Here is a 19868-nt window from a genome sequence, read left to right as displayed (position 1 = left end):
TCAAGCAGGGCAGGTATGAGAAGCAGTAAAGCAGAAACAGGAGATTCAAAATCAAAATGACAAGGTCCTTAAGGCATTTCAGGCACCTATTTTGAGTCATTTTAGCTTTTCCTCCAATTTATCTTCAATTAAATGGCTCCTCAGCTTCCAATGGTGGACTTTATAGCCTTCTATGGTCCACCATCCCTATGTTGTCAATACCTTGTATTGTTTAGTTTCTTCTTTAAAAAATGCTCCATCAGACTTCAGAGAATTCAGGGTCTCCCCGTGAGAGAAGGTAGGCTGGCCACAGCTGACTTTCTTTCATCCCTAACAATAGCTTTGCGGTAAGTGTCCAGACTCGGGTGGTTTGTGTTGTGAGTACCGTAGATGGATGGGAGGAGTCCTTAGAAGCAGTGTCCAGTTTTTTTTTTTTTTTTTTTTTTTTTTTTTGAGACGGAGTTTCTCTCGTTACCCAGGCTGGAGTATTGCAATGGCACGATCTCAGCTCACTGCAACCTCCGCCTCCTGGGTTCAAGCAATTCTCCTGCCTCAGCCTCCCAAGTAGCTGGGACTACAGGCGTGCGCCACCATGCCCAGCTAATTTTTTTTTTTTTTTTTTTTTTGAGACGGAGTTTCGCTCTTGTTACCCAGGCTGGAATGCAATGGTGTGATCTCGGCTCACCACAACCTCCGCCTCCTGGGTTCAGGCGATTCTCCTGCCTCAGCCTCCTGAGTAGCTGGGATTACAGGCACGCGCCACCATGCCCCGCTAATTTTTTGTATTTTTAGTAGAGACGGGGTTTCATCATGTTGACCAGGATGGTCTCGATCTCTTGACCTCATGATCCACCGACCTCGGCCTCCCAAAGTGCTGGGATTACAGGCGTGAGCTACCGCGCCCGGCCTAGTTTTTGTATTTTTTAGTAGAGACGGGGTTTCACCTCGTTGACCAGGATGGTCTCGATCTCTTGACCTCGTGAAGTATCCAGTCTTTGTTTCCTCCAACAGGAAGAAAAATTAGAAGTAAAGACAGGGTGGGCCTTCCCATTGGGGTCCAAACTGTACCCTTTTCATACAGTTCATCTTTGGGATGAGTTGACTTCTGATCTTCTCAAGGAGGAGAAGTGACCAAGCTGTCTTTGATTCAGCTCTTTGGGAACCCTTGGGCTTGGGAAGGGCCTTGGCTCCTGAAAGCTAGCTCTGTGTTTGACCTCACCTAAGAAGGCTGTTACTCCCAGTCCCAAGGATAGACCGTTGGAGGGGTGAATTCTTCACACTGAGCTTCCAAAGCCATTTGGCCTGGGTCTTCAGTTAAGGAGGAAGACTGAGCCTCGGCTTCCTGGAGACTTGGCTCTGGGGCTAAGCTGGTCCTTGACTCAAGCCCTGAAGATCCTTGTAGTTCTCTGACACCTTCTAGAGTGGAAGTACTGGCTGGCCTGCTTACTTTGGGGCAAAGGATTTTGCTTTCTGGAAGGAAGTGGTCCAGAGGCCCATGGACTAAAAGGCATAGTGGTTTTTCAGGAGCTGTGGGGAAAATTTCTGTCCGAGTTGCTGTTAAAGCCAGGAGGCCAGATTCCTCAGATGGGACTCCAGTTTCCTCCCCAGGACAGATGTCTGCCATGGTACCCTTTATTTTATTTCCTTCTGGATCTGTGATTTCCCATTGGCACAGCTCTGCCATCCTGCTCCCCACGCTGCCTGCATCCTGAGGGCTGACTTTGAGTTGGTCGGGGTCCAGAGCACCTGACTGGAGCAAGAGCCCCCCTGAGCCTGTGCCTTCCCCAGGGCAGACTGCCTCCTGTTCTCTGGGCTTTGCTGCTGCTTTTGAGAAGTGTTCTTCAGTCCCTCCAGGGCCTACCTTCTGAAGGAACATCTCTCCTTGCCCTTGTGATTCTCGTTCCACCTCCTGTTCCAGTCCCCCTTCCTCTGCTGCTCCTCCACCTGCTTCCCAAGGGCAGATCTCTGCTTCCTTGGCGGAGGGAGCCTCTTCCACTTCCCACGGACACACTTCCGCCACGCTGGTCTCCACACTGCCTGCTGCCTCAGAACTGCTGCTGTCAGAAGCATCTGGGGCTGGCTGTAGGGACAGTCCCCTGCCATCTTGACTCTCCCAGGGACACACAGCCTCCTCCTGCCTGAAGTCTGCCATCTCTGACTTTTTCTGAATTGGCACGCCTTTGGGTTCTGAATTTTCTGGGGCTCTGCGTTTCTCTTCTTGAGAGTCCCCTTTTCCATCCTGTCTTGACACCTCTTTGACAGGGATTCTTTCAGTCACTTCCCAGGGACAGGTCTCGGCCTTGGCACTGCTGTCAAGTTTATACACACTTGCATCAGGAACATCCCATGGGCACACGTCAACGGCTCTGCCCCCTGTGCGGACTGGTCTCTGGGAGCTGGCTTTAGGTTGGTCAGGGCACTGTCTGTCTGGGTAGGAGAAGGAACCTACTGGGGCGCTGCTCTCCCATGGACAGACAGATTGTAGCTCATTGCTTGTTTTTTCCCCATCTTCAGGAGTGGATTCTTCAGCGTTTGGAGCTGGAGCTTTTTCTTGGGTTATGTGTTCTGAGAAGGAGCCTGTCTTTGCATCTTGTCTCAGGTCCCCCTTCTCTGTTGCTTCCAAGGAATATCCCTCTGCCACTTCACTACTCATGCTGGTGGGCAAGTCTGAGATCTTGGGGGCCCAAGCAGGGGATTCCCTCAAGTCCTGGCTCTCCCAAAGACAAATAGCTTCCTGTTCTTGACACAGTTTTGTCATCCCTTTTGATAGATCTTCTCCCAGGGAAGTGAGTCCCTCCTTTTCTAGAGCTTTCTCCCTCTGCTCTGCTGATTCACTCCCTGTCTCTTCGTCCAATCCTTTCCCAATAGTTCCTTCATTCACCTCCCAGGGACAGATCTCAGCTTTTTCACTGGTAGCAGCTTCCTGCGCTTCCCAGGGACACACCTCAGCAGGCCTGCACCCCACATGGTCCAGTTCCTGGAACTCAGCTTTTGGTCCATCAGCATCCAGAGTATCTGAATGCTGAGAGGAGGCCCCTGGACCCACACTCCCCCAGGCACAAGCCACCTCCCATTCTGGGGTTGGCTTCTGTGGCTTCTCTGGAGCAGTAACAGCTGTCTCCCTGGGTGGAAGAACTGCAGAAGCCTTTACTGTATCATTTGGGGATTTCCTAATGTCCTTGATTCCCACAGCGCTTTCCTCCCCTGCTCCAGCACCCACCTCCCAGGGACAGATTTCTGCCTTCCCAGCAGTCAGGATTTCCTCCACATCCAAAGGGCAAATGTTGGCAGCATTGCTTCCCATGCTGCCTGACATCTGGAGAAGGGTTTGGGGTCTCTCTGTGTCTTGAGGACGTGGTTGTGGTGAGAAGCTGCCAAGGTCCATACTCTCCCAGGGACAGACTGCTTCCTGCTTTTGGATCTGCCCTGTAGGCTTTTCCCAAGCTGTGACATCTTGTGTTTCTGATTTTCCAGGAATTTTCTCCTTGTCCTTTTGAGATTCTCCTCCTCTTGGTGCCTGTGCTGATGTCCATTCCTCTCTTGTTCTTTCATTTACCTCCCAGGGACAGATTTCTGCTTTGGCAGGTGTTGCTTCCTGTGCCTCCGGCCTGAGATCTTCCTGTGGACACACCTGCGTTGCTTTGCTTCCTTCATTGCATAGGAACTGGCCACTGGCTTTGGATGAGGAATTGTCTAGACGTGGGCTGGAGTGCCCAGGGACTGTCCTCTCCCAGGGACACACCAACTCCTGCTGTTGACTTAATTTCTGCCCTGCTTTCACAGTTTGGTCCCCCATCTCTCCAAAGTTTCCTTTTCTGGAGGCTTTTTCCTTTTCTTGGAGAGATTCTCCACCTGTTCCCAGATTCAGTGTTTCCTGCCCCATCACCTTATCAGCCAGCTCCCAGGGACAGATCTCTGCTTTCCTGACAGCAGGAGCATCTCCTGCCTCCCAGGGACACACTTCAGCAATGCCACTGCCCAGACTCCCTGAACACTCTGAGCTTCCTGGGGTCTGAATTGAGACTGCTGAGGGGCCCCGGAAATCTGTACTCTCCCATGGACAAAGAGACTCCAAGTCACCACCCAGTTTCTGTTCTCTCCAAAAGGTTGCTTTCCTGGTTTTCTGCTTTTCCTGAGAGAGATCCTTTACTACCTCTTGGGCTGGTTTCCCACCCTCGCCTCTTTCACTTGCCTCCCAGGGACACAGCTCCACCCTGGCGATGTCAGGTGTTTGTGTGTCTGGGCCAGCAGCTTCCCCCGCAGGCTTCTCTACCTTCCTGGCCTCCACACTGCCCCCCGCCTCAGATCTGTCTCTGATTCTGCCAGGGTCCTGAGGAGCTGACCCAGGGAACAGATCTCCGTGATCGGCACTCTCCCAGGGACACACAGCTTCCTGCTCCCTCACCAGCCTCTCTGGTCTTTTCCTCATCATGGCAGCCACATCAGTGGGCTCTGATTTTCCCGGGGCCCCCACCCTCTTTTCTTGGGAGTCACCTGGGTCTTGTCTTAGTGCCTTCAACTCAGGGGCTCCTTCACTCATCTCCCAGGGGCAGATTTCGGCCTTGCTACCACTGTCCGGCTGACGCGTTTCGAATTCAGTGACCTCCCAGGGGCATACCTCTGCCACCCTGTGGTCAGCACTACCCAGGGGCTGGAGGCCAGCTTTGGGCAGTTCCTGCCCCCTCACAGGGGCTTCTTTTGATTGCTCGAAATTTTTGTCCCTAGAAACTTGCCTCAGTGTGGCAAGCCCTGTTTTACCTGCTGTCTCAGCTTTCCGCTCCCCTAGACCCTGGGGCGTCCTCCTGCCTCTGTCCTCTTGTTCCCTGCTGCCCTCCCGTTGACAGACTTGGAGCATCCTGCTGGTGTGAGCATTCTGTTGGTTCTGGAGGGACTCCTCGTCATCGCAGGGGGCAAGAGCGGCCTGCTTACTCACCGCCTTGGGCCGGCCTAGCCTGGGCGATCGGGAGGGTGCCCCCCCACTCTCTCCCACAGCCCTGCCATTCTGCCCCTCAGGACTCTCCTCCACACTCTCCTTCTCTCTGTAGGTGCTCCGAGAGCGGGTCAGAGCTCTAATCGCCAGCCCCAGGCTGTGCATGGAACCCTGCTGAATAGGGGCCTTGAGGCTGTGGGATTTCGGGAAGATCTTGGACCGGTCTTCGTCCACGTTGTTAGCTTCCCTCTGGAGGTGCACGTCCTCAGTGTCCATCTCATTCTCCCCAGCCCTGCTTTTCTCTACTGCAACAGAGAGGGCCCTCCAGAGCCTGGCTCGAGCAGGGGCAGGGGAAGGGTGGCCTCGCTCTGGCCCTGAGGGGCCTTCCTGGGCCACATTTTCTTTCTTGACTGGCAGTTCTGCGTTCTCCCAGGGGCAGATGTAGGTGAGTAAGTTGGGGCTTTGGGGGGCTACTGGGACTGGTGCCAGGGCGGGGGCTGGGGTTGGAGCTAGAGCGACTGGTGCCAGGGTGGGGGCTGGGGTTGGAGCTAGAGCTGGCAGCAGAGCTGGAGCCAAGGTAGAGGTGGGAGAGAGCATCCTGGGCTCTCCCAGGCAGGCCCCAGACAGGGCCAAGATGGGGGTGGAGACCTGGTGCCGGATGGGTGGGTGAAGCCTCCCAGAGGCGTGAGAGCTGTCTATGCTGCTGCTCTTGGCAGGGGAAGGTGGAGCTGACAGGGGGGGCCCTCGAGGCTGCTCCAGCCTCCGGGCCGATGGCCTCCGCACCAGGCTGGCCATGGCTGCCTCGGCCTTCTTCCGCTCCTCCCGCTCCTTTGCTTGCCGGTAGGTCTCCTCCAGGTAGGCCTGGCTGGCCATGAGCAAGGCCTTTTCCCTGGAGCCCGCCACACTGAGCGACTTCTGCAGCGGGGCGGGCCGGGCTCTGGGGAGCCTCTCTCCCACTGTCAGGTTGTGGGCGCTGGCCGACCTGAAGCCCAGGGCAGGGGGCCCGTCCACCGACTCCCGGCTCTCTGTCCGAGAGGCCTTCTTGGCCAGCTTCCTCCTCAGCAGTGAGTCAAAAAGAGGCGGGTCCTGCTTCCTGTGCTGGTCGTAGGTGCTGCGAGACTTGCGAGCCGGTGTCCCCTCCGGTTCCTGGAGGCTGGAGCTGAGGAGCCGGCGGCGGGAGGAGCCAGGCAGGCTCCCGCGGCCCGGGGAGCCCGAGTCCCGGGAGTGCCGCCTGGCCAGGGCCTCGGGGAATTCCGCCAGGTACCTGATGAAGGAGCGGCCCAGCCCCTGGCGTGAGCTGCCCCGCTTCTTGGGCAGGTGGGGGTTGTTCGCAGCCATTTCCTTGGTCTTGTGGACCTCCAGCTGGGCATAGAGCTTCTTTAGCTCGTTCTGTGGGGTGGCAGGAAGGCAAGCAGGACTGCAGGTGAGCTCCCTCCATTCCCTGGCTGGCTGTCCCTCCGCCCTTGCGTAGACCATTTTCCCTGGGGAATCTCTTTCCATCAAGCTGTATCTCTTCCCTGCTTCTAAAACTCTCAGAATTCACCTCTTTGTTCACCTGTGAGATCAGTTGCCAACCTGAGTCCCAGCCAGATGCAGTCAGCTCAGAGGACTCAGGTGTACTACCTTCTCTGGGGCATTGTGGTCGGGTGGGAAGTCAGTAGCTTGGGGGACACTTAATGTGCTGTGTGCCTGGAGACTGTTTTCATGACCCCTCTGAGCCTCTGCATTTCCTGTAAAGCAGTGTTACCTGGGTGACCAGTGTTAACTTCCTTAAGAGCATTATATGAGATTGAGACTAGTGGGTATGAAATGTGGTGTTCAGGTGTAAATGATGGAACAGGGCTTTAAAAGTCTTATGATCTGGATTTCTCCCCAAAGCCAGATAGGAGCTGCAGATTGGCTTGTGTTCCAGAAAGTGGAGAGTTAGGGGTGGAGTTGCCCCTCCATACTCCCTGGCCCTTCAGCTGGATTGGGGTCTCAGGAGGCAGGGCAGGCAGAGCTCAGAGGGTGAGGACACAAGGTGGAAATGGGCAGGGGCAGTTGGGATAAGGAAGGTCTCGGGAGATGTAAGGATTCTGCTTTGTGAGCCTGCAGACAAGTCAGGTGTGGAGGGAGCCCCAGTAGAGGTGGAGGGGATGGAGAGAATGGCTTCCCACGATGGTTCCTAGACCCTGGATTGTATAAAACAATGGGCTTAGACTCAGCTCTCCTTGTATGTTACCCACTGAGCCTCTTATTAGGGTTCTGGTAACTATAATGATATCCTTGAGCACAGAAACGAGAATAAACATGCTCTTCCAGTGTAGACCCAGTAAGAACTTCCTCTCTCTAAGACCGCCAGGTCCAGGGAAAGGGGATCCTGGTGGCCACTCACTGCCTGATCTACCCAACCCCACAGATGGCCCTAGGGTCACCAACCATCCTGCTTTGCTAGGGGCTAGAGTTTTTATTTTTTTGAGACAGAGTTGTGCTCTGTCACCCAGGTGGGAGTGCAGTGGCACGATCTCCGCTTACTGCAGCCTTGATTTACCAGGTCCCAGTGATCCTCCTCCCACCTCAGCCTCCTGAGTAGCTGGGACCACAGACATGCACCACTACATCCAGCTAATTGTTGTATTTTTAGTAGAGATGGGATTTCATCATGTTGGCCAGGCTGGTCTTAAACTCCTGGCCTCAAGTGATTGCCTGTCTTGGCCTCCCAAAGTGTTGGGATTACAGGCATGAGCCACCATGCCCGGCCAGCTGAGGGGTTTCTTAGTCTGCCCCCCACCTGATGCACCTGCTGAGTGAGAGTGGAAGACACGAGGGAGTAGGTCTCCATTCTCTGCCCTGCCTCTAGCTTGCCACATGGCCTGGGCTTCTGGCATCTGGTTCTGGGGCTTTGGAGTTTTCCTACTTGGGTGTGTGTGGCCTCCTTTGAATAGAGTCAGGGGAATCAGTTTCAGGCAGTGGTGGAGAAGGGAGAGAGCAGGGCTTGGTGGGAAGAGGACTCGCAGTGGCACACAGCCCAGGTGGCAGGGCCCAGTGCTCCCTCTGCTCCGTTCCTAAAAGCTAGCATTAAAAGGAGGCAGGGAGGGTGACACATACCCGAATGTCTCCAGGGTCCAGGCTGCGCTCACTCCAGGCTGAGGCGATGCTGCTGCCGAGGTAGGAGCCCGAGTGCTGCAGGTCCAGCTCATCCTCATACACCTCATCCACCATCTCCTCCCGGGGAGGAGCCCCCAGCTTCCAGAACTGGCAGGGGCGCATGTGAGTGGGAATAAGACTCACCCTGGTTCCCTGTCCACTCCTACTCTCACCTGCCCTGGGGAATGCGTCTTTACTTGGTGACACTTCACCCCTTCTCTGATTTGGAATTCTGGGGGTCTTTAGAGTTTTACTCCCATCATCCTCCCTGACTCTAGCTCAGAGAGCAGAGTGGTTTCAAGCCCCCGACCCTGCAATTCCTAGCCTGGTCCTTCAGCTCCCCCACCTCTCCCTGTGTACCTGCTTCTGAGTAGATTATCAGAGTGTGCCAACCTTCCAGCTGCAGGAGAGAGCCTCTCCAGCTCTGGTTCTTCTTTCCCTTGCCCAGGAACTGGAAGCAGAGAGCATCCCCACCCAAGTGGGCTCCTAGCTTAGTGCCCCTGGCACTCTGCTCACTCACCCAGCACCTTCTGTCATCCTCACCCTGGCCTGCAGATAGCGCTGTGGGACAACAGATCCACAGCACCCCTGACAGAGGGGCTGGGGTCTGCCTCACAGGCAGGGGGGAAGGCCTCACCTTAGGGATGAAGATCAGGGCCAGTGTGGCCGTGACTGTGCTGTGGGTGTGGAAGAAGAAGAGGAGGAGGGTCCAGTCCGGGTGCAGGGAGGGAACCAGCACAAACCTGGGGGCAGGATGGGGGCGCGGGTCATTACTGCAGGCGGGAGTGGCCTCTTCCGCTTCACCTTCTCACTAGCATTTCGCCCCAGCCCCAGCCCTGATCCCCTTAGGACAAGGAGGCGTTCTGCCCTCTCCTGTCCTCTCCAGGATTTAGGTCCCACCTCAATCCCGTTAATCCCCATCTCCGAGAAGCCTTCCCAGACTGCTCCAGCTCACTTTCTTTGGCTGTGTATAGCACAGACGTGTGCTTCAGACTCTTAGGCCCACTCTGTGGGTTAACTCTGCCTCCACCATAGGGCCCGGTCCTTACCGACACACAGCAGCCTGCTGCTCTTATGGCTGAGGAGTGAGGGCAGAAGGCAGGGAGGACTGAGCAAGTGTGGGAAGGGGTATGTTAGGTGCTGGAGAGGTGCTTTGGGAGGGGTAAGGAGTTAGGAGGAAGGTACTCATCCTCCTCTTGTGTGTCGCGGGCCTCCTCACCTGGGCCAGGGCTAGAGTACAGAACAGTAGGGACATCTGGGGGTAGGCAGAGAGCTAGAAGTGGGGGCCTTCCTCACCATGCTGAGGCATAGCAGTGTCACCAGGATGGCTTGCGATGGGAGAGGTGAGGAGTGGTGTTAAGAGTGGAAGGGGGCCAGGCATGGTGGCTCATGCCTGTAATCCCAGCACTTTGGGAGGCCAAGGTGGGCAGATCACAAGGTCAGGAGTTCGAGATCAGCCTGACCAACATGGTGAAACCCCGTCTCTACTAAAAATACAAAAATTAGCCAGGCATGGTGGCGAGTGCCTATAGTCCCAACTACTGGGGAGGCTGAGGCAAGAGGAATGGAAGGGGCTGTGGTTGGTAGGTGGGTCGGTCCTCACCTGGCCGTGTGGAAGGCAGCAGAAAGCAGCAGCTCGTTGTGCAGGGCGATGCCCATGTAGCGTGGCTCGTGGAAGGCGGAGAGCACAGCCCGCGTGGCATAGCACAGGAAGCTGCCCCAGCACAGCAGCAGCAGCTCAGCTGCGAGCAGGCGGGAGGGAGAGAGCCGGCGCCGCCTCAGCACCACGCCACCCCTTTCCCTGAAGGATGTGTTAGGGGTAGGCTGGGCTGGGGGTCTGGGAACAAGGCAGGAGAACCAGAACAAGAGGACCCCGGGAGTCTGAGAGTCAGGGACCAGAGTGAGGCCGGGCTCAGCAGAAGCAGCTCACCCATAACCATGATGTAGTCCCAGCGGTCGTGGTGACAGAGGTAGAAATGGCGGCCAGTGAGAGTGTGGCCTCGGATCACCAGAGGCGCATGCTGGATGCCTCGCTCCAGGGCGCCCACGGTCCACACAACCAGGAAGCCCAGCACAGGTAGCAGGAGCAGCCCCAGGCGCCGCAACAGCCGCCCGCTGCTCAGAAGGGTGCTCCGCTGGGCCGTTCGAGACAGAAACAGCTGCAGCACTCTGCGAGGGTTAGGATACATAGGGTTGGCCTTGTGCGGTGGCTCACGCTAGTAATCCCAGCACTTTGGGAGGCCGAGGCGAGAGGATCACAAGGTCAGGAGTTTGGGACCAACCTGGCCAACACAGTCAAACCCCGTCTCTACTGAAAATACAAAAATTAGCTACGTGCGGTGGCACGCCTGTAATCCCAGCTACTCAGGAGTTTGAGGTGGGAGAATCCTTGAACCAGGGAGGCAGAGGTTGCAGTGAGCAGAGATTACACCACTGCACTCCAGCCTGGGTGACAGAGATAGACTCTGCCTCAGAAAAAAAAAAAAAAAAAAAAAAAAAAATGGATACACAGGGTAGATGGCAGGGACCTGGGAGGACCACGGAGAGGGAGCTAGTGCCCTGGCTTCTGTCCATTGCGGCCCTCCCCTCCACACAGGTACTTGTCCTTCCATCCTTTTCATGGTTTGCTGCCTCTTGCTACCCGCCCAAAAGTTACATGGAGGAGAAGGCTATGGTGATGGGGGTTGTCCTTGGGGGCACAGGGGAGTGGGGCTGGCAAGGGTCTGGCTTTGAAAAACAGCATTCCATGAGTGAGCTGGGGTGTCTGGGATGAGCAGCATGAGAGCAAAGTCTGCCCCAGGCCATACCTGTAAAGCTTGAGTATGATCGTGCCATAGACGATTGCAAAACCCAGCAGCCGCACCCAGCGAAGAGCGATGCAGCGGAATACACTGGGCTTGAAGTATAGGATGAAGACCTGGTGGGAAGGGGCAAAAGTCTCTGCTCTCCACGGTGCTTCTGCTGCGGGCAAGGCCCATGCTAAGCACATTGTGCATCCTCCCAACAACCCCGAAATAGAGGCATCACCACCTTCATTCTGCAGAGGAGCAGCTGAAGTGTCAAAGAGGTTAGGTAACTTGCCCTAAGTCACCCTGCAAGTCACAGAGCTCTTTTAAGCCTGGGGCTCCAGAACTCATAGACCAGCTTGCCATTTGTGGGTATGAGTAGGGGAAATCTGAGGTCCCTGAATCCCCTCAAGAGGGCAGAGAAGAGGAAGGGTTCTGGGGCTATGGGTGATGCTGGAAGATAGGGCCAGCCTCTGGCCACAGACTCACAGGAAAGTAAAGCAGCAGGAATCCAAAAAGGACGGTTTCCAGCAGGACCACTCCAGATGCCCAGATCCTCTGTGAAGCAAGGAGAGAGTCATGTGAGCAGAGCCTGGACGATGGTGCCGGAGGCTCTCAGGCCCTGAGCTAAGGCTTCACCCTGTAACACTGGCTCTGCCCTCTCTGCCCACAGTCACACCCCCCACTGCCACCACAGGCTCAGCTCCACTGGCACTAAACCTGGCTAAGGCCGAGGTTTCACATCATTCCCACACACATCCCTGTGTTCTCCCCTTCCCACTCAAGGCCTTGCTGCAGACCTCAGCTCAAATCAGAGGCTACTGGAGCTGGAAAGGATCTCATGCGTTCCTCAAGCATTGGGTCAGGCTGCTCCCTTGCCTAGAATCAGGTACCCCTTCTTGGCCCAGTAAGTGTCCAGTTAACCTTCAAGCCTGGCTCATGTCACATCCAGAACGTCTTTCCCATGCCATCTCAGGCAGGATGACTTTCTGTGAGCTCCCATAGCAACGGACAGACACCTCCATCTTTGCCTACTGTCATTTTATTTACATGTCTGCTTTCTCCGTTAAACTGGGAGCTCCGTGCGGGCCCAGATCACCTCCTCTCAAGCCTAGGCAGTGTTTTCCTTAGAGTAGATATTCAACTAGCGTTTATGAATCAAGTTCAATGCCCTTATTTTATAGATGAGGAAGCAAGTCCAAGGTGGAGAAATCACTTGCATAATGCTGCATAGGGAGTTAAATTTAGAATCAAGATTAGAACCCATTTTTTCTAAATTCTGGTCTTAGGTAGTCTCAGGTCTCCAGTTAAGACAGGTTGGACGTGTGTGCATGAGGTGTGGGGCCTTCCTTGCCTTGTTCCGGCGGCAGCGGTAGGAGACCAGCATGCTCAGGAAGATGGCCAGCATGCAGCAGGCCTGGCAGGCCAGCACAGTGGCCCGCAGCACCACGGCCTCTTCCACCAGGCACGGTGTGGCATCCATGCAGCTGCTGCAGCCCTCAGGACATGGCAGGCACTGCAGCAGCCTCCCAGATCTGCCTTCGGGGGACCCGAATTGCCCAGTACTCTGGAAGGCACTCTCCTCTAACCCTATAAAGAACAAGATGGGTGCAGGGAGAGTGGCCCAGCTAGAGCATCCTGATATCCCAGCCTGTTCTCCTGATAGTTACCACAGCCCTCTCCCTGCTCTCCTGTCATCTAGGGCTCTAGGGACAAGTGGAAATGGGTGCTTCCTTGGGAGGGCAGGGTACCAGGAAGAGGTGACACCAAGCTAGGGCTCCTTGGGAGGTCAACTTGCATCAACATCTGCATGTTATGGGCTCATACTCGGAAGGCGCAGACACCCCACACTGCACCCTGCTGGCCTCTCCTGCTTCTGTCAACCTTCTGCTCTTGCCCACAAGTTCCCTCCCAGGGTCTCACCCCCACCTGCCTTTTTTCCCCCAAGATGTACCGTCCCATCCAGCCTCTCCTATAAAACGCATGCCCAGCCCTAACCACACTTACATACCCCCAGAGGGGCTTGCCCCGTAGAATCCAGGTCGGCAGCGGCAGAGGTAGCGGCCAAGAACAAAGCCCTGACTCTCCAGGGGGACACACTGTGGGGACAACAAATACAATATGTGTTTATGTGGGGCTTTCTCTGGAAGAATATTCCCTCCTGGGAGAGATGGAGGGTCCATCTACCTCCCTATCCATGGGACTTGGGTCCACACTAGGGAATCCCTCTGGAAGCTCTCTCTAGTCCTTGCGAAGTCTTCCCTCTGTGGAAACCATACCCTACCCTACCTCTGCTATTGCCTCTCTTCCCAAAGGGACCCTAAGCAAAGAGCATGGGGAGAAATCACCCTTTTGTTCAGACTGGCAGAGACAGGAGCCTCATAGGATCCATTTCCCAGTGCCCAGCTCTTGCTAGGGCAAGATACTGGGGGATGTGGAAGTAGGGAAAGCTCTGAGCCCAGCCACACCTTGTGTGCCTACATCCTTCTTCAAAGGGTCCCCATCAGCGTCCCTCCTTGGCACACAAATGGACTGGAAAGGTCCCCATGGAGGAGCAGCTTCCTTCATCAACGGCCATCTGGCTTTGGCACAGGGCTGTTTTTCCCAGCCTTAATGCCAGGCTAATGCCAGCCTGGTGGGATGCCAAGGCCAGCCTTTATTCCACCTCCTCCCATTGATGTTTGCCCAGCAGGGGCCAGAGTAGACCTCAGAGCCAGGCAGGGAATATGAGCAAATGAGGTCAGATCTATTGTGGGGAATGACTGGGAACAGACATCGGTGGCACAAAGGAAGGGGTTAACCTTGGAAGAGTCTATATCCAGCCCCTGACCTCACCTAGAAGGGTTAGTGTGTGGTGCTTGTGAAGCTGTGGCCCAGCTTCCCCTCTTTCCTGGACCACTGGACTGCACTCTGTTCCTGCCACAGTCTGCACAATTAAACAAACATGCACCCAGAGAAGCGAATGTGTCTGGGTTAAACAGTGAACTGGATGGTGGGAGTCCTTTTCTATCCCTCCACCTCTAGCTGCAGACACATGTGCCCTGAAGAGCAGTAGGACCACCTGTGCACACAGAACAATATGCCCGCCAGCCCTAGCAGGCCACAGGGCTTGCCCTGGCTTCAGTTCAGCTCAGGAACAAGTGTGCAGTCATTGTAACAGAGCAGATGAGTTCACTGGCCTCCCAGTTTCCCAGTGCTGGGCCTGCATGATTACCAGCCAGTGCTCTCTGTCACTGTGAGTCACCTGCACCCAGAGCTTTGAATCTACCTGCATCTGGCCCCAGGTCCCATAGCAGTCACTGGTCCCAGGCCTCTTTGAGCTCCTTTGTTGGTTAGAGTCCTCCCACACCCCAACCAGCAATTCCATTTATTTCAGCAAAATGGAATATCCTTTTGTAGAGAGACCAATGGAGCACCCTTTATGGGCCAAGAGGAGCCCAAAGCTGTGTTACATGGAGAGTGTGGTCCCAGGAAGGAAAGGAGATACGTAATGGAAGATCAGGGAGGAGCCCTGGGGAGGGATCCTGGAGCAGAGTCGTAGTGCCCCCCGCATCCTCCTCATCCTTACCTGGGTGCTGTTGAGATCACACAGGTGTGTGCTGGAGTACCAGCCTGGGCCACTTGCGCACTGATTGATGTCCACACTCTGGAGATCTATGGCCATCTGCACCTGCCCCCTACGGCAGTGAATCGGCAGTTAGGGGCACAGTGATGGATGCTAAAGTGGACATGTGTCCCTGGGCATTGTTGGGGCCCAGAAAACGATACTCCAAATTATGGCACTTTGGCATGCTGAGGACTTTGAACAAAAGGAGATGAGAAGGGCTCAGAAGTAAGGTCTCTCTGACCTTCTCCTGCCCTCTTATCTCCCATCCCTCCTTCTCCCCACTGAAGTGAGTTCTAGAAACCAGAATTCCCCTTCCCCAAGGCAGGTCATAGAAACTAGAATCTCCCTCTCCCAGAGCAAGACATAAAACCAAGAAGTATTACTCTCATCTTCCCCTGCCTTTCTGTGTAGGGGCTGGTCATAAAGAAATTCTCTGGCCTGCCTTGACTGGTAGTAAGTAGATCATATGACCCTCATTCCAGAGGGATCCTGCCCTCTACCTGGGAGGAAGGATGCTACATAGGCGGAGAGGAAGCTGAACAGAGAGGGCCTGGCTGAGTTTCCGCACTTGGTCTGCCACCATTAGATCATAGCCTCTTTTGTCCAATCACATTTCTACAGGGCTGACCATTCTTCACTGAAATTAAGCATAACAATGAACAGTTTTCCCTGAGTCTATCTTTTCTGTCTCTTTTTTTTTTCTTAGACACACAGTCTTGCTCTGTTGCCCAGGTTGGAGTGCAGTGGCATGATCATAGCTGAAGTGATCCTCCCACCTCATGTGACCACAGGCATGTGCCACCATGCCTGGCTAGTTTTAAAAAATTATTTTTAGTGGAGACAAGGTCTGGTTATATTGCTCAGGCTGGTCTTGAACTCCTGGGCTCAAGCCACCCTCCCGCCTGGGCTCCCAAAGTGCTGGGATTATATGTGTAAGCCACTGAGCCTCTGCCACTAGATCTTCATTTCTGAAGGCTCCTGTGTCATGTAAAACTTTGATTAAATAGGCGGGGCGCAGTGGATCATGCCTGTAATCCTAGCACTTTGGGAGGCCGAGGCGGGTAGATCACCTGAGGCTAGGAGTTCGAGACCAGCCTGGCCACATGGAGAAACCCTGTCTCTACTAAAAATACAAAAATTAGCCAGGTGTGGTGGCAGGCATCTGTAATCCCAGCTACTCAGGAGGCTGAGGCAGGAGAATTGCTTGAACCCAGGAGGCAGAGGTTGCAATAAGCTGAGATTGCACCATTGCACTCCAGCCTGGGCGACAGAGTGAGACTCTGTCTCAAAAAACAAACAAAAACTTTGATTAAATAAATTTGTTATGTGCCTTTTCTCTTGTTAATCTGTCTTTTGTTATAGAGTGTTGTGACCCTTATGATGTGTGAGGAAAGGGATAGGGATCATACTTTTCTGCCCCTACAGGCACTGGATTTGGGGACAATGCAGTCTTTGCAAACTTTAGCCCAGCACCTGTGGTGTGTGTGAAGAGCATGCATGCACTCCATTTCTCCAGTGTCATGCGTGTTCACTGTCTCTATGGACAACAGTCTCTTTCCTCTTAGGTTGTTCTCTCCAGCCCTCAGCTTTTTGACATCCTATCATTTCCTGGTTTCTATCAAGGAGTAGAGGGAGGGCGCATGTCAAGACATGGCAGGAGCCAGGGCCCTGATGATCCTCTGAAGGGGATTTTCACACTTCCTCATGTATGTACACACACACACACACACAAACAGAGATCAGCTCAGCTACTAACCAGCTCCTCTCTCTGCCCAAGCCAGGTCTGAATTGATCACAGGAAAGGAGATATGAAATGGAGGCACCCTGACCTGGACCAGCGGCTCCCCAGCCTCTGCTCTGGGCTGAGCTGGCAAGAAGCCAGGCTACCTGCTGGCAGGAGGGGAACCCTGCTGGGAACAATGAATGCGGGCATGGAGCTGGAGGAGTGTTGATTGTTGAATGCCCTGCCATCCCGGGCTCAGTTGCTGCTCCCTTCCCAATAGGACCCTCAATCCTTCTTTCCTGTGGTTGAGGGAGGAGGTCAGTTACTGGAGGAGAATCACAACATTCTGCATCATCAAGACTGGCAGGACAGTGGGGCCTGCTTGGGGTAAGGAGATGGCCATAGGGACTCAGCCAGCTCCTTGGCAGAAAGAGCATTGATTCCAAGCCCCCTCAAGAGTTTTCCTTCAGCCGGGTGTGGTGGCTCATGCCTGTAATCCCAGCACTTTGGGAGGCTGAGGTGGGAGGATCACCTGAGGTCAGGAGTTTGAGACCAGTCTGGCCAACATGGTGAAACCCCGTCTCTACTAAAAATACAAAAATTAGCTGGGCTTGGTGGTATGCACCTGTAATCCCAGCTACTCAGAATGCTGAGGCAGGAGAATCATTTGAACCTGGGAGGCGGAGGCTGCAGTGAGCCGAAATTGTACCACTGCACTCTGGCCTGGGCAACAGAGTAAGACTCCGTCTCAAAAAAATAAAGTTTTCCTTCTCCTGGGAAGCCTCCTTTTACAGATCTCAATTGCTAGAGAGCAGCAGGTTGAACTCCTGGAGTGCCCACCTGGCTCTCCTCTGACAAGCCTGGTGCATGGATTGTCACTGTCATCCACACCAAGACCTCTCCTGCCTCTTGCATTCACTTCTCAGGCCTGGGGACCAAGACCTCTGCCTGTCTCTACTGACACATCTCTACACATGTGCGTGTACCTGGATATAGATGTATGCTGCATATGTATACCTATTTGTATATGCACAGGCTCACAGACATTCCTGCATGTGCTCGAGCACATAAACCCAGATAAATATGACTTCAATGGGTTGATTCATACACATGTACACTCACACCTGTATGTGTTAACAGATAGTTACAGATTCCCAGAGCCAACTGCCAGTACACATAGCTGAGTGCAAATATCCATATCTGTGTGCCCCCCAGGCATACACATGTTCATGCCAATTGGCCCATGCACAGCTGAGGGGACCTGTGCTTCCTTCCCCTGCATGCCCACACACGCATCCAATCCTGCACAAACCCACTTACCTGACCTCTGGGCTGAGGTCTGGCTTGAGTCCATAGAAGGTGGCAGAGAGTGTGATCAGCCAGCCAGGTCGGAGCCGTCCCTCCTGGCATTCCAGGAAAGGAGGAGACAGCCTCACCTGCTGCGTGTCCCCCACATAACCATCTGCCTGTGGCCATTTGGGGCTGCCGAGGCTCCCTAGGTCATTGGTCAACACCCGCTTCTTCAGGGCTGGGGTGTCCAGGTCCCCAGGTGGACTCTCCTCCTGCACCCAGTTCCTAGACAAGTCCTGAAGGATGGTTTCCTCCCCAGTCCGGGTGGCCTGCAGGGCCAGCTGTAGGTGGCTGGCCCCTGGTGGAGAGTTAAAGGTCAGCAAAGCCCTGTATGCTCTTGGGTCCCCCTCAGCCACGCTGCGGACCAGTGCCTGGTACCACTCCACATCCTCCTCCACACTGGACTCACGGATGTCGTTGGCTTGCAGCAGCATGTTGAGAAAATTGGCGGCCTGGGCAAGGGTGCCCGCTGCCCCCTGTAGGGTTGGGGGGAGCCCTGGCATGGCTCCTGCCCCACGCGCTTCATAGCCCTCACTGCAATTTGCCTGCGACAGCTGCTGGGCATCTCCAGAGTAAAGATAAGCGAGGGCGGCCTCGGCCCCCTCTGGGGGCACCTGCATGGGCACAGATCCTGGCTCAACTTTGGAAGACAGAGGGGGCAGAGAGCGGAGGGGCCGTGGATCCCCCAGAGCCCAGCCACAGATGAAATAGCAGCCTAGCAGCCCCCACACAGGAGGGGGCATGACTGCTCCCCTGGTGCTCATCCTTGGGGCAGCTCTCAGGACCCTGGGGTCCAGGCTCAGGAGAGTCCAGGCAGAGGCTGCAGGCTGGGGGCTGTCTGCCTCCACGCCTCCTATCCTGGTGTTCTCTCTTTCTGGCTCTCTCTCCCTTTCCTGCTGGTGCCTGGTGCCGGCTCGTCTGCTTTTTTCTTCTCTCTAACGTCAGCAGCTGGCTTCTGGACGTAGGTATGAGGGCCCTGCCCCCTCCTCTCTCAGCGTGGCCCCCGATCTCAAACCTCTTAATCCCGGCACCCCACTCTTTCCTCCCCTCCTGTCCAGTATCCAGGCTCCCTCCATCCCCCACCCACATCTGCTCCAGAGAGAGATGGAGGGAAGGGGAGAGGAAGGCACCAGTTGTGCTCTCTCTCCCTCTCTCCCTCCCTCTGTCTGCCCTTTGCTCCATTAGGAGAGATGGGCAAATCCAGGATGGGGCGCCATAGCAACCACAGATGAGCTTGTGCCCCTCTCTCCATCCCTCTGCTCCACTCAGGCTCCTGGCAGCAAAGGGCCAAGCTGCATCTCCTGGCAGTCTGCTCTGGCTGCCTGTAGCCCCTGACCCCATGCTGCTGAGCTGGGATTTGAGAATGGGAATGGCGAGGGTAGGAAAGACAGCCTGATAGTATAATAATCAGTCTTTGTACACACTGAGGCAGCTTATAAAGTGCTTTTCATGAGCCTTATCTGAATGAATCTTCCCCACAGCCATGTACAGTGAATATTCTTATCCCCATTTCACAGATGCAGACACTGAGACTCACCCAAGATCACATCGGAGACTCACACCAGCGCTCTGACTTCCGTACACCGCCCACCCAAACCACCACCATCACCGTCACTCAGCCTCAGGGACTATAAAAATACCTCCTTGTAGAGGGTGAAGGGACTTCTCTAGAACCACAGTGTTTGTGACAGAGCCAGAGCTTCCACCCAGGTGTCTGTCCCCCCAACCCAGGCGTCTTTCTACACCACAAAATTGAAAAACACAGTGGCAATGGTGGCAGGGCAGGGTGCAGGAAGAGAGGTGGGCAAAGAGAAGACAGGGAACACAGTATTGCCTCCACTCCTTCCACCCCTTCCACCTTCATTTTGTCATCCTAAGTTCTTTTTTTTTTTTAAAGATGGGGTTTCACCATGATGGCCAGGCTGGTCTTGAACTCCTGACCTCAGGTGATCCACCCACCTCAGCCTCCCAAAGTGCTAGGATTACAGGCGTGAGCCACTGCACACGGCTTGTCATCCTAAGTTCTATCTTCTCCTTTTTTTTTTTTTAAGATGGAATCTTTCTTTGTCCACCCGGGCTGGAGTGCAGTGGCACGATCTCAGCTTACTGCAACCTCTGCCTCTGGGGTTCAAGTGATACTCCTGCCTCAGTTTTCTGAGTAGCTGGGACTACAGGCGCCTGCCACCATGCCTGTTTCTCTTTTTTTGAATTTTTTAGTAGAGATGAGGTCTCACCATATTGGCCAGGCTGGTCTCGAACTCCTGACAAGTGATCCACCTCAACCTCCCAAAGTGCTAGGATTACAGGCGTGAGTCACTGCACCTAGCCCCTTCTTTTGTTCTTCATGAAAACTGTGGCTACTCTTTC

The 19868-nt window shown here is 54.7% G+C and overlaps 1 protein-coding gene across 1 annotated transcript; it reads right to left on the bottom strand.

The window, feature by feature from the left end:
• Positions 1-591: 591 nt before the first annotated feature.
• GPR179 (G protein-coupled receptor 179) lies at positions 592-18378 on the bottom strand. Its single transcript, XM_021670562.2, has 11 exons — positions 17472-18378; positions 14390-14498; positions 12833-12920; positions 12176-12411; positions 11311-11379; positions 10843-10952; positions 9966-10204; positions 9639-9777; positions 8673-8778; positions 7997-8143; positions 592-6298 (listed from the first exon to the last, which is right to left on the bottom strand). The coding sequence occupies exons 1-11, from the start codon at positions 18263-18265 to the stop codon at positions 1211-1213; spliced, it is 7125 nt and encodes a 2374-aa protein (XP_021526237.2). The 5' UTR covers positions 18266-18378; the 3' UTR covers positions 592-1210.
• Between the last annotated feature and the right edge of the window lie 1490 nt (positions 18379-19868).

Source organism: Aotus nancymaae, unplaced genomic scaffold (genome assembly GCF_030222135.1).
Source record: "Aotus nancymaae isolate 86718 unplaced genomic scaffold, 86718_ANA_hifiasm-v0.15.2.pri h1tg000072l, whole genome shotgun sequence".
Lineage (NCBI taxonomy): Eukaryota > Metazoa > Chordata > Mammalia > Primates > Aotidae > Aotus > Aotus nancymaae.
Note: the sequence above shows the minus strand (reverse complement) of the source record. Positions and strands in the feature narration are given on the sequence as shown.